We start from the raw sequence: 14,734 nt of genomic DNA, 5'->3' as shown, positions 1-14,734 counted from the left end.
ACTAAAGTCTGATTCAACACTTGATTATATTTCACATCATTCATCCACATCTGTAAACTAACTAAAGGTGCTAGGTAAATGTAGTGGAGTAAAAGGTTGATTGTTTACCTCTGAATTGTAGTGGAACAGAAGTACAAAGTAGCACAACATTAAAATACTCAAAGTACAATACCTCAAAATTGTACTTCAGTACAGTGGTACTTTACACCTCTGTCTACTAGAAAGCAAATAAGCAAACAAAACATGGTGTGTTTATTCCTTACTTTTATTTGACGTTAAAACAGAAGCAGGCTGACAGAAATTGCAATTTACCAAAACGTGATAAAACAAAAGGAACTCCGATCACAGAGTGGGGCTGCGGTCACTCGGCAGACAGAAGTAAGTTAGATGTGTTTCACAAACCTTCTCTACGCTAACTGGAGGAGTTCTTTCTTACTAACGCGTCAGCAGAGAGGCGCAGAGCAGGCGGAGGATGAGACAGGCACTTCAGGCAAGATGGAGTTTGCCGAGCTACAGCAGGATCACCCATGAGACATTTCACTACCTTTATTTTTCACAATAAAACAATCGGAGGAACGATATGGATAGTACTTTTATAAAATGACCCCTCAGGACCGTTTTACTTGGTTCACATTGTTGTCTTTCATGAGGAACAAACTGAGGCTCTGAACAAAAAAACAAACAAATATTACTCAGTGGAGTGACTCAGACGACTCAGAAGTCTGAAATGAAACAGGAGATAAGGTGTGGGCTGACAAGTATGAAACTTAATGGCAAAGCTTCAAAACTCATGTAAAAACATGTTATGTTGCCTTTAAGTGAAATCGAGGTTATCGTTATTAACAGTTTGATTAAGTAGAGTTCAAGTCAATTTGCCAGAATAATCCAGAAGTACATGAGAAAGAGCAAACATGGACGCTGAAGTGTGGTGTTAGGTAATAAAACATGCTATAATGCCAAGGCAAAGTATTTTAAACCCTAACATGAAGAATCTCTGCAATCATTCCACTGAGAAACACACACTCACAAGCCTCAGGTACTTTACTCATCCTGCGTTGTGAAGAACACCGTGGAAAAAAGATGTTCGTAACTTTGAGTTTAAACAGAGTAAACCTTTACTGATCACATTTTCTAAAGTGGGCTTCAATATGGAGTTTATTTCATGAAAAAAGCCCCGGTGTTTATACTGAGAGACAATGGGTCCAACTGTTTCCAATGTGCTTTTTACTTCGTCTCAGTACTTTTGGCTCTGTGATTGTTTCACACCTTTGTACATTGGATGTCCTAACCTTTACTGCATCACAATATATAAAGTAATAAATACCACAATAAGATGGTATTTATTCTCACCCCCTCCTACCTGGAACCTAACCAGCTGCACTTGATGCCTCAGACATCAGCAAAAGGAACTGGGATCATGTGACCTAAATGTAAGACGTCATACAAGTGGACTTTTCACATTTAAGTGTCTGCATTAAGCAGGAGCTCCACTTTAACAAATCATGTCGGTAAAGGTTTATTCTGATTTAGAATTATAATGCAATCATTCCAGCTCGTTTAAATAACCATAAATACTCAGTGACACTGAAACCGCGTTTGTTCCAAAGACAGTAAACAGATCAAACGTGTGCTCGATGTGAGTGAGGCTTTGTGGGAAACGCAGGTCGAGTCTTTGACTTAAAGCGACTGAATGGTGTCGCTGCACGGCTGTTTTCCGGGCTCTTATTCTGAAACTAGTGACTTTGCTTCCTCTTGGTTGTGGACGCAGTGCAGTGAGCGACTCTTACTACCACACCCCCCCCCCCCCCCCCCCCTTGACGCTCCTCACTTCCTGTGCGCCTCCTCCAGCAGCTTCATGGCAGCACAGTTGTTGGGCTCCACTCGGAGCAGCACGTTGATGCTGTCCTCGCAGGCTCGGATGTCCTGCAGGAATACAAGAGGACATTAAGGGTTAGGAACTGAAAGAGGCTGAGGAGAGCGGTAACACTCAAATCAAACATTTAGTTGCAGGTGTTACCACACATTTAGACATTTTACTCCCTCTTATTCTGGATTACATTTATAGTAAACATTTGTATGTATTATATTTGACATATGTATATATCACTTCTGCATTACTTACACATTGGTCTTGTCACATAATCTTGCACTATTTTATTTCTATTCCGTTTCTTCTTTGTTGAACTAAGTGGCTGCTAATGCTGGAGTTACACTTCACGTGCCGTCTATGCTCTGGAGCGACTCAGTGCAGCCTCTCATCATCAACGAGGGACAATAACACAGGAACATGCAGCGGAGTGTCACCGTGCCGTATCCAACTTTATTGTAAAAGATTGAAAGCGCTTTACTACTACAGAGTCCAGTTTGTTTTGGTAGGTTCGTTAGCAAATAGCTGGCACAGCATAAACCGCTAACTTGCTTGCTAGGTAAGTTAGACACACTTTGAGCTTCCAGATGTTGTGCCTGCTGTCTGCAGCTCTGCAGAGCCCCCCCACAGCTGGCTGAAGACAGAAGCTCCCGGCTGTCAGAGGTCACAAGGGAGATCAGTCGAGTATCTCAAATATTTCCAGGGAGCGTCAAGATTATTATTTATTTTTAAAATCTAGAACTGTTGACATTTATGAAAGAGAATAAATACAAGTTGTTGATCTTTTCATGCAATGGCTTTATTTTTTGCACAAAACTATCGATAAATACACTTATTGATAAGCTGTACCCTTTTCCGTAGGGATGGGTACCGAAACCCGGTATTAAACGGCCCCGGGCTACATTTTTAAAGACTGATATTGATAAGCTCCGATATTACCGGTATTGGTACTGGAGAAATAAATAAAAAATATACACAAAGGCTTCATATTCAGACGGAAAATTGCACAGTTAACGACTGCCATAACTCGTAGCTTTGTTTCGAGTTACGTGTAAGGTGGGAGAAGTACTTAGATCTTGTACTTAAGTAAAGAAGTACCCGAGTGTATGAATACTAAGTTACAAGTAAAAGTCATGCATTGCAAAATGGTACTTCAATAAAAGTACAAAAGCATGAGCATCAAAATATACTGAAAGTATCAAAAGTGAAATTACTCATTATGCAGATTGGCCAATTTGAGAATATATATTATACGTTTTGATTATATAAATGTGGTAGTAGGCCTGTCACAATAATACATTTTGTTAGACGATACATTTTCCCAGAAATGATTGCGATAAACGATAATATTGTGGGCAATAATATAAAATAATTCAAGTACATCCTTTTTTATTGAACATTCAACATTGCAAATGAAATGTTAAATAATATTTAAATGATATATAATAAATAAATTCAATTATAAAACATTTATTAAATAAATCATACACAACCAAAACAATACATTAAATAGACTCAGGCTAGAAAACAGAGCTCTCTTGTGGCCAAAACACGCAATTGCATTTGTGAAAATGCAGTAGTAAAAATGTTTTGTTTTTTAAAATAAAGTAAGTCGGGAAGGTGGGGGCTCTTCATCACCAGCTGCCGTGTTTGAATGAGCTATACCAGCTCATTCAAGTCCGTAAGTTTGCCTCGTGGATTTGTCTTTAATCCAAAATATTCCCACACCGGAGATGTGGAATTAGGTTTTGCAAACAATTCCATTTAACTTAAAATTCCCCTCGAGTAAGTCATACGTTGTCTCCGCTTGTCTCTATATTATTAATGTGACTGCTACACTGTTGCACGAGGAGTGTCCTGACCTGGCTGTGTGTGAGCCCCGCCCCTCACAGCGCGCCTGGCTAAAATGCTGGTCACATCCTTATGTAAACAAACACGCATGTAAACGGCAATTTATCGAGGTCAGAAAAGTTATCGAGTTCATTTTTATTTATCGCACGATAAGTCAATTCATTGCTTATCGTGACAGGCCTATGTGGCAGAGCAAAAGTACATACCCTAAAGTACCATCTTATCTTACATGATTTACCTTTGAATTATTGTGGAGTAGAAATACAAAGTAGCAACATTTTTGAAATACTCAAGTATAGATCCTCGAAATTGTACTGAAGTACAATACAAAATAATAATAATATAGACTTTATTTATTTGAGATCTAAATAAAGCAACGATAATTCGGTTACAATTTGTTTAGTTTTTCCCTTTAAAAAATAACAAAAAGTACCGATTAAAATACTGTTAAAGTACCGGATCGAATAAGAGTAGTAGTACCATTCAAATCTTAACGATAAGTATCCCTAGTGTTGAATACTGATGAGTAGAAGCTGCTGGAGGAGAAACTACAGGAAATATCAAGGGGGGAATATGCTTTTAATGTGTCCCCTGCGCCTTTAAAACCAACATGTGATTATTGTGCATGTGTGTGAAGGTTGTGCGCTCACCTTGAGCCCCAGGTAGGCCTGAGACTTCCTGTAGAGCGCCTTGATGTTCCTGCTGTCCATCATCAGAGCCTCGTCACAGTCTCTGATGGCGTCTCTGTACTGCTTCACCGACACGTAACACAGCGCCCTGATCACACACACAAAATCTAATTTATTCAAACTGTTTTACAGTAAAAAAAAATTAACATTTGTAAATCAGTTACATCTTCATCCAGACATTTCAAACTGACAACCTAGCTCGACAAGAGATCCTTAAAACATTGTCCCACAGTGACATCATGCAAAACTGTGATATGAATACATTGGTAAAAAGGCTAAGATGGCAAACAAATAAAGGCGAGTACGTATATTATTCTGGATTGCACTTTTAAATCATCACAAAATAAATGATGTGCTGAACTGAAACTCGTCAAAATGTGTCTGAAGGTTTAAACATAGAACAAAGTTTGAGCTTAAAATATGTAAATTCCTAGTAAACGACCAACAATTGCTGAACCATACATTGAAACGTTGACCTTTATCAACATTTAAATGCAGTTTTCCAATTCACAATGACATCTGTAAGTTTAACTGGTTTATAAAGCATTCAATGAAAGGCCAAATTATTGTAGGTGTAGGAGCTCACATTAATACACTGTCAGTGTTACTAAACTAAAAAAAGACAAGGCGATGTGCCTGCAAGACTTTACTCAGGTAAACATATTAACCGTGCGCAGCAGCTAACCTGCATGCGAGCCTTCGCTCAGGTCACATTTACACACGGCGCGGCTGAAGCCCGCTAGCACTATTAGAACTAGCAGCATCGCTAGCAGCCACATGTCAAATACGCTGCACCGTTTTAGATTCACTGAGTGTCTCGTTTGCAACTGCTTCATTAAGTTGCTTGTGTTACCCCCTTTACAAGCAACTAATTGAGTACATAGATTGCACCTTGCACTATCGCCACTACATAAAGTACACCCAGACCTTCGATCGCTTCGCTCTGTCCGCCATGCCTGCGGGAGTCTCACAACAATAATAAGAACGTTGTTGAGAGAGATGACGAGTGGCATTTTTGGGACGGGTGGCGCAGTGGTCTGTGCGTTTGATCATCAGATCAAGGGGGCGTTGGGGAACTCCAGTTCGAAACCCGCTCCCGCCCCACTGCGTCAGGCCGTTTTGTCCTTGGGCAAGACACTTCACCCGAATTTGCTCCTGTGGGTATTGTCCACAGTAGAGGACCATTACATGTACGATCTGTATGTGTAATGTGTATTTGTAAAGCGCTTTGAGAGTCTTTGATAAAGCGCTATAATAAATATAAGGATTATTATTATTATTATTTATTTACGGTGGCCAATCAGAGGGGTCTCAAACCGGATACATCACACGGGATGAGGGTTCCCAACCAACCAGAATGGTTTAAAGTTAAACTAAGGAAGTAGACGTAACACATATACCGATGGCAGCACCGTTTGTCCAGCGGTTTAACGGTATACCGATACCGTCCAATCAGGTACCGGTATTGACTTAGTACCGGTTCTCGGTACCCATCCCTATATGTGACAGACAAGAATAGTCAATTCTAATGTCTAACACTTAATGTGGAGAAAGAGATCCTGTATGGGTTGATTGTGCGTTGATCTGTTGGCAATGCCTCGAGGTTCCGGTGGGCATGTAAACAAATGCATAATTCTGCGCTATACTTTGCGGCCTCACCCGGTTGCATAGCGACGCTTATTGTTTAGGTGTCTTGATAAGCAGGTAGTTATATCATTAGCTGGAACTAGCTAGATCTGATCGATATGGACATAAACGTGAGTGAAGTCTAATCAGCTGCTGCTGACGAGTTGACACCAACTCTGCATGATCACCTGCAGCGGTGAGCGGAGCAAAACATGCACTTCAGGTTAGAAAATCACACTTAGCTATTTTAATTACCTCTCAAACTACTACACTAGTTATAGATATGTTTATTTTTACTGGATCTGCGAGCTGCATGATACTGACGGGCTATCAGGAGAGAGAGAGGGCTCCGTTTATTATTCCCGTGTTATTATAAGTTACTGCACACTTTTGAATAATGTAGTTAATATACTATAATTAGTTTGTTTAATATCGAATCATATCAATTTGTTTTAAAGCTCAATAAATAACAAAGAAGACGGCACTTTTCTCATTTTGTCCGGAAGATTTCAACTTTAACGGACATGTTGACCGGCAAAACATTTTTTTTAGCGGAAACTCTGGGTACCCACCGGTTGGTGAAGGTGGTGGGCTCGGTGGGGTTGAGTTTGAGGCTCTGGCTGTACTTCTCGATGGCCTTCTTGTGTTCGCCTTTCTTCACCAGAGAGTTGCCTTCTTCTTTCAGGAGCTGAGCTTTCTTCACGTCTTTATCACTGAGAGCTGACAACAGGAGGGAAGAACAAAAGGTCATATCAGAAAAAGATCCAATTCAGAATTTGTGCAGAAAATAAGTGAAGTTTATCTAAATTCTAAAGGTGAAGAGTTGTGCAGTTTTAAAGTGGCAGTATTGTGCTCAAATGTGAAAAAGTGCCATAACATGCATTAACATCTAAATCAATTTCTCAAACTACCTCTTATACAAAGAAGAACATTTTAGATCAAGGGTGGGGAACCACCGGCCCCCAGGCCGTATACGGCCCACGAGACCATTTGGTACGGCCTTCGAGGTAATTTATAAACACATGCAAAAATTATTTTTTTTAAATCTAGGCCGCAAAAAAATTAAACAAGCGAGTGCCTGTTTTTCCTGGCCACGGTCAGGGTCCTTGAACACAACACGAGCCTAACGTGTCATCACGTGGTATATGTCTCGTCTGACAGGGGTGCAGTTCTGACGGAGAGCACCAGAACGTTGCTCCGGCACTTCATAAATTGCAGTACCCATAAGGAGCTGTACACATGCCGCAGTTTTTGCGTGGCTGTGTCTTTAGTTGAAAGCCCAGTGGCGATCTGTCATACAGATCATACAGTCAATAACTTTGTTGTTATTAGCATCTGGTTAGCTAGCTATGCTAACGAATATAAGAAGCTTTTTCTACAACCAGTGAGGTAAAGGCACATCTTTATATGATCATTATAAAAAAATAAGAGAATAAAGTAAACAGGTATAAAATACTATATGACAGTAAAAATAAGTTGTTATTAATAAACAAGAATACAGTTTGGAAGGAGAGTGGTTTGTAAAATATCCATAAAGAAAAATAAATCTGCTTACAGTTCTGTTTCATATGGATGTTGAGAGATGTTTCCATAGATCTACTAATGTTGCTCTCAAAGTGCACCAGATTGTTGATGCTTTCAACTTCAATATTAAAAATAATAATCTTCCCGGGGGAGCATGCCCCCGGACCCCCCTAGAGCAGTGGTTCCCAAACGGTGTGCCGTGAGGCAAGTCCGGGTGTGCCGTGGGATTTTGTGACAACCATACGTTATTATTGCAATATACAACTACACAAAAATAATATTTTTTTTATTTACTATAATATCAGTACTTTGTAGGTTTATAAGTACGTAATCTGCGCGACTTGCGCGTCCACATCTCCACGTGCAGTGCTGCATAAACATGGCTGAGTCAGCGATAACTCTCGAGGGGTGGAGGTCTGCCCATTACTTTGAGTTCGTCCGAAGAATAGACAGGAATGTGACGGTGAGGTGCAAACTGTGTCCAGGCCAGAAGCTGTTATCCACTGCTGGAAACACCACGTGGTCAAACCTCAACAAGCACCTGCAAAGAACACATGCTAAGGTGAAGCTACCGCACACGCTATTTGTTGTTTGTTTATATCACGCAGTCTGTTCTTCTTCTCTGTCTTCCGGTTGTTGCCTGTTTTGAATGACACATACACACTACCGCCGCCTGCTGGTAAGGAGAGTTATTGCCACTCACGCATGCGCAAGTTCGTACGTGCTCGGCGAGTAAAGTAACGAGTAAAGTAACGAGTTACTTTATGTAGATAGTAACGAAGTAGTGTAATATATTACTTTTTTTAAAGTAATATGTAATATATTAAAAAAAAAATAGTAACCCCATCTCTGGAGTTGGCATTCTCTACTCTGATTTACATGAAGAACAACAGGAGGTCACGGCTCTCTGTTGAACAGGACTTGCGAGTGGCCCTCTCCTCAGCGCCACCAAGGATAAAAAATATATAATTTCTGAAATATTTCGTTAATAAATATTTCATGAGTAATATAGTTGTCTTTGTCACATTTTATTTGGCATTAGTAAATAATTATGCACATTTACAGATATTTTACATGATATGAGTGATAACACGTGTTATAAGGGCTATTTTGCACAATAGGTGTGCCTTGAGATTTTTACTTGTCCTTTGGTGTGCCTTTGGCACAACAAGTTTGGGAACCACTGCCCTAGAGGATGTTAGGTTCCCCCCCCCACTTAAATCATGTTCACATGGATAGGAAACTAAATACATTTGCGTCCATATCTTTCTGTTTTGGTGGTCATGCCACAACCGTGCACGTGAATACTCGAGTCATGGTAAGATATCTGGATTAAGAGGTTGCTTTTTCTTTGCACAGCATTATTTTTATTTTTAAGCAGAGGTCAATAATTTGTACGGCACTCTAAGAATGTTGAAAAAATTGAAATGGCCCTTAGGCGCTTTCACACGAAGTACTTTGCAGTTCATCAGAACTCTTTAGTTCTCATGAACTAAGTACAGATCGCGTTCACACCGGAATAAGTCCCTGAGGGAGGATTAGGCAAATTAAGCCGCTGACGTCACTTCTTCTGCTTTGGGTTTACTGGCAGGCTGCAAACAACTTCACGGCTTATACTGCCACCCGAAGTCCCCGGCGTTGGGGACTGGCTTCAGTAGAAGCTGCTGGGACTCCCAGCAGCTTCTACTGAAGCCTTCCGAGTAAATCGCCAGACCGCCAACACCTCCTCATCACTCCACCGCTCCCATGTTTTATTTTGTATTACCATAAATTAGTCTCTCCGTTGGTGCGCTGGACTAATGCTAATAATGCAAGCAAATAAAATGGCGGCATCACAAAACTTTTTGGGAGTTTTATGGGGCGTGGTTTGGAATCTGCCCAGCCAATCAGAAATGGGAACCTTTTTCTCCTATGAAAGTACCTGCTCTCTAGCAGGGACGGAAAAGGGGGTGGAAAGGTTCTCATGAACTAAGTTCTAGTTCTACTGGGAAAAGTACTCTGGTGTGAAAGCGCCTCTTGAGAGGAAAACGGTTCCCCACCCCTGTTTTAGATACATAAAAAGACAAATCATATTTGTGATCATGGGCATAAAGAAGGAGCTGCATAAACGTGTAGTTGCCATATTGGGATTTGGTTGAATTGTGCAGAATGAGAGGACACAACAGAAATCTTAAATGTCCTCACCAGGTTTGCTGGTTTGTTGGGTGCCGTTCTGTGTGGGTGTAGCGTTTGGTGGCGCTGCGTTGGCTTGGGCTTTCTGAGCAAGTTTTTCTCTGACAGACATGGGAACGGCGGGGATGGGAGGAAGCTTTTCCCTCCATGACAGACCGTCTGCCTCTGTGAGCGCCTTCGTCATCCTAACAAATAAAAGAAGAAATGTAAAAAGGATGGGAAAATAATCTGAATCATATTATTTAGTTCTTTAGGTGTAAAGATACAATCCAGGCTTCTTTCACCATCAGAAAGTGCAGTTCAAAAAGTAGCATGTGCTACAACAGGTTGACAAAAACAACCTGAAATATAGATAGATAAGATATGTAAAAGCACAAAACACACTACATTGTGAATACAACTTTTTGGTTCTGTAATGAAAAACCTTAAGAAACATATTTATCCAACAGCAGATACAATTTTGGAGAAACCGACAGGAGTACCAACAATATACTGCAGTAAAACGGTGCACAAGCTAAACATTGTTTAGCTAAAGTTTACACTATATTTAACTGATAACTTTACCCTGAGATGGCTGTTTCTAGAATTAACTGAAGATATGTTCTGCTCTACTCAAAGCCACCAGACTCCATTGTCATTTTACTTTGTAGTACACAGGAGAATACCGCTGCCTCGATGGGTTTGTTCGTTTGCGCTAATATGTTACTTGTTTTGTTGTTGTTTTTTTAGTTATTAAAAAAGGAATGTTTGAATTCATCCAGTTCAGCCCCGAGCCTGTTTTTCAGGCCTCAGACTCGAAAATGACATTCCCAGAACAAATTACTATATCAACTTCTAAAAAGGGTAAATTAATAATCTTTTTTCTCAAAGCAATGATAAACCTGTGAGTTGGATGTAGAAAAGCCAGAATCACTAGAAAATGCATTTCCTGCAGAAAATGCGTGTAAATGCTGTAAACTGTGAACATTTATGGCTGAATTTAGCTGAAAATGCAGAAAAAGCTGAATGTGTTATTAGTAGGGCTGTCAGTCAATTAAAATATTTAATCGCGATTAATCGCATGATTGTCCATAGTTAATCGCACATTTTTGATCTGTTCTAAATGTACCTTAGAGGAATATTTTTCAAGTTTTTAATACTCTTATCAACATATGAGTGGACAAATATGCTTTATGCTAATGTTTATTATCATTTGAACAATGACAAATATTCTCATGAATATTAAACACAACAACCTGGAACCTCTCTCATACAATACTGTGTGTGTGTGTGTGTGTGTGTGTGTGTGTGTGTGTGTGTGTGTGTGTGTGTGTGTGTGTGTGATGGATCGTTGGAGCTATGTGCAACTCAAGGCATATGCTCGAACGGGAGCTGCCTGGACGCTGCAATCATGTTGCGCACTATCCGTGCCGAGTGTGCTGACTTTTCGTACAATGTCCCACTGTCTGGCTGCCTGCATAAAGTCAAGTGCTCGGCGCAGTTGTGGCGAAATGTCGCTCCTCTGTTTTCATTTAAAGGTGACATGTCATGCTTTTCCGGTTATTGCCCATCCCCTTGTGTGTTATGAAGGTTTTTATGCATGTAAACAGTCTGCAAAGTCAAAACCCTCAAAGTACACCCTGTAGCGAGTAAACTCTAACACAGAAAATACCTCCACAAGGTATGTGTGTGTGTGTGTTTAGGGGCGGTGGTGGCAAAGTCGATAGGGACTTGGCAACTGGAAGGTCACCAGTTCAAGTCCCGGCAAGACCAAGTGCTACCGAGGTGTCCCTGAGCAAGGCACCGTTCCCTAAACTGCTCCCCGGGGGGGGGGGGGGGGGGAAGAAAGCGAGAGAGAGAGAGAGAGAGAGAGAGAGAGAGAGAGAGAGAGAGAGAGAGAGAGAGAGAGAGAGAGAGAGAGGAGAGAGAGAGAGGGTGTGTGTGAGGGTGTGTGTGAGAGGGTGTGAGAGTGGGTGTGTGTTAATTGTTACAGCTCAAATGCATTGCAATAACTTCCATGTTAAAAAAAGACTTTAAAAAGCTGAATATTTTAAAAAGTATAACATATTTTGAAAAAGTTGAAAGTTTCCCATCATGTGCTGAAAAGGCTGAATAGTTTGATATTTGAATGGTTCCTGCAGCTGAAATTAGGCTGAAGGAGTTAAATAAAGATATTAAATGTAAGTAGTAGTGATTGAATGTTTACAAACACCTGTGTGTGTAAACCCAGAGATCAGAGGTTTCCATGGTGTCTGCTCTGATTGGATGATGTCACTCACGTGTGTGTGGCTCCAATCTGCCCAGCAACACCATGTCAACCAACTGCAGCACTGAGTCCCATAAGAATGCATTGGGGATTATATCTGACCATTTTGCCGTCTTGTAAAAAAATGACCAGACCGTGAGCATCAGGGAACCCCAATGAACTGAAATATGTTTGTTTTTTGGGTTTTGGGTTTGAAATGTGGAGATGGGAGCAGTTTGTCTAAAGTGTAGTTCTCTCTGCTCTGAAGAAAGATCTGGAACAATTTAACATGGGAATCAATTGGGAGCTAGCTGGACTTTTTCTCTCTTCATGCCCTCAAGAGGCATTTTATTTAATATTTGTTCTTATTTTTATTTTTTTTAACCTAGGAGAGGTTTTCCTACGTTTTTCATGAAAAAATATGTCTGAGGAGTGTAGGGTTTGGGAAGTATGGCAAGTTTAAAACATTTTTGGGGAGAATTTCGAGCTGTCCTGCACTCTGTTTTGAGATCAAAACACTCTAGAGTTAACGAGCTGCTCCCATCCACTCTAATGTTAAAATCTGAAAAAGGCCTCTCTACCAAGCTCCAAACTAAATTCAATATCTCAAAATGTTTAAAAGATATCAAAAATCTGAATAGGAATTGAATAGCTGAAGGTCTTGTGATCATTTGAAAGTTGGAGTGAAGTGTCTAGCTGAAAGTATGTGGAAGGAGAAGCATTTGGCGCAAGGTGTAGGAAAACAGGATTTGAAGGCATCTCCCATTGACTTCAATGTTAAAAAAAGAGTTTAAAAAGCTGAATATTTCAAAATGTATGAAATATTTTGAAAAAGTTGAAAGTTTCTCATCAATTGCTGAAAAGGCTGAATAGTTTAATATTTGAATGGTTTCTGTGGCTGAAAGTAAGCTGAAGTTATGGAGAGCTAAATTATTGGCTGATTTGAAGGCTCTTCCCATTGACTTCAATGTTAAAAAAAGAGTTTAAAAAGCTGAATATTTCAAAAAGTATGAAAGATTTTTAAAAAGTTGAAGGTTTCCCATCGATTCCTGAACAGGCTGAATAGTTTAATATTTGAATGGCTTCTGTAGCTGAAAATAAGCTGAAGTTATGGAGTGCCAAAGTATTGGCTGAAATAATAATAAGTTTAAGGGGAAGAATAAAGATTTGAAGAACTATAGTGGAATGCTGTAAATAGCATTCGCACTAAATATAGAATTTTTTTATTTTAAAAAGGTTCCATGTCATGGCCATTTCCACTGATCATAATTCCATTGTTGAGGTCTACTGAAATAGATTTACATTGTGCAATTTTCCAAAATCACATTGGTTTCTCATACAGCATCTCTGTATAGTATGTGTATTCACTCTGTCCTAAACGGCTTGTTGGATCTCTTGCCCCCCCCCCCTCCCTATGAGCCTATGAGTCTGCGAGACACAGCTAAACCCAGCCCGAACACCGACTCACAGCCTCGCCACATCCCGTCATCTCAGGGAGGAGAAATCGGCGGAGCTGCAGCTGAGAAAAGATCGAGTGTGTGAGGAAGTCCGCGGATTGGTCAAAACTCAAACGGACTATAAACTAGGGATGGGAACGATTAATCGAATATTCAAAATTATTCAGGTATTCGAATATGAGTAATTCATTTTATTTTTTTTTGGGGAGGGATGCCTAAGTTGATTACATATTATCAAATTGAATAATTCAATGTATACAACAGTGCCATAGCTAAATGTGTTAGGTGACGTCTAAAGGTGTGTTTTGCTCCGCTCACCGGTCCCTCACAGCGGGCAGAGCTGCAGGTGCTGATCTCTCTCTCTCTCGCGTCCGGTTATACTTCACTCGCGTTTATGTCCAAATCCATCAGATCTAGCTAGTTCTAGCTAATGATATGGCTGCTGCCCCTCCCTACACGCAGATCACGCAGACTCAAACCTCATCTTATGCCCAAATGCGCTCCGCAGCCGTTGCGAGGTTCCGGCGCTAACAGTTCATGAGCGTGCTCCTCCGCCCCCTGTCAACACTCGCGACACATGAGTGGCCAGCCTAAACAACAATAAGCGCTGCTTGGCAACCGTGTGTGGCGGCAAAGTACATAGACATTTTTACAGGAGAGATTTAGTTTTGCCGGTATTCAATATATTTTACCGGTCATAGTCCGGTAATTATTTACACTCTAAGAAGAGTCCTACACAACAGACATGGCGTCAAAAAGGAGTAATGTGTGGAAATATTTCGACCAGGTTAGTGAGTGCGGTGTAGAGTGCAAACTATGCTAAATTAAACTTATATACATACTATACCCGCAACCTCCGTTCCAGCTGAGAGGGTCTTCTCTACAGCTGGCCTGATTGTGAATCGCCTCCGCACATGAAAGCTGTAGGCCTATAGCTGTCAAACTGTGATCACCAGTTCAATACATTTGACCAATTCGACTCGGTTTCTATACTTATTTGAACATGTATTTATTTGTTTCCAAAAGTTATTGGAAAAAATATTTTTTTCAACATTAAGTGGGTAAAAACGCAAATCCCGGCAATTTCTACCGGAGCCTCCGCCATGGAGCATCGGCACTCTCGGCAGGTTATTCTCATGCTGCTGTTAATCTGGAGGTCAACGGACACTAGCGGCCCGCGCATATAATTATATAATCAGACAACGTCCGTTAAAAACCATTATAACACATAATGAGACGTTCTGCAGTAAGGAGGGGCGTTTCACCGACGACAGGTGTTCTTAATTGTATGTAGTTGACGGAGCATTTTTACTTTACACTAGGG

General features: G+C 40.5%; 1 protein-coding gene across 1 annotated transcript in view; it reads right to left on the bottom strand.

Moving 5' to 3' along the window:
• Positions 1-246: 246 nt before the first annotated feature.
• tomm34 (translocase of outer mitochondrial membrane 34) overlaps positions 247-14,734 on the bottom strand; it is a 28,537-nt gene continuing 14,049 nt past the window's right edge. The window contains exons 5-8 of the mRNA XM_034231659.1: positions 9,742-9,914; positions 6,606-6,753; positions 4,369-4,495; positions 247-1,923 (exon numbers count right to left, since the gene is read on the bottom strand). Coding sequence (XP_034087550.1) covers positions 1,825-1,923; positions 4,369-4,495; positions 6,606-6,753; positions 9,742-9,914 — 547 coding nt within the window. The 3' untranslated portion in view covers positions 247-1,824. The remainder of the gene's footprint in view (positions 1,924-4,368; positions 4,496-6,605; positions 6,754-9,741; positions 9,915-14,734) is intronic.

This window comes from Gymnodraco acuticeps, unplaced genomic scaffold (genome assembly GCF_902827175.1).
Source record: "Gymnodraco acuticeps unplaced genomic scaffold, fGymAcu1.1, whole genome shotgun sequence".
Taxonomy (NCBI): domain Eukaryota; kingdom Metazoa; phylum Chordata; class Actinopteri; order Perciformes; family Bathydraconidae; genus Gymnodraco; species Gymnodraco acuticeps.
The sequence above is the reverse complement of the archived record's forward strand: the minus strand, read 5'-3'. Positions and strand labels throughout refer to the sequence as shown.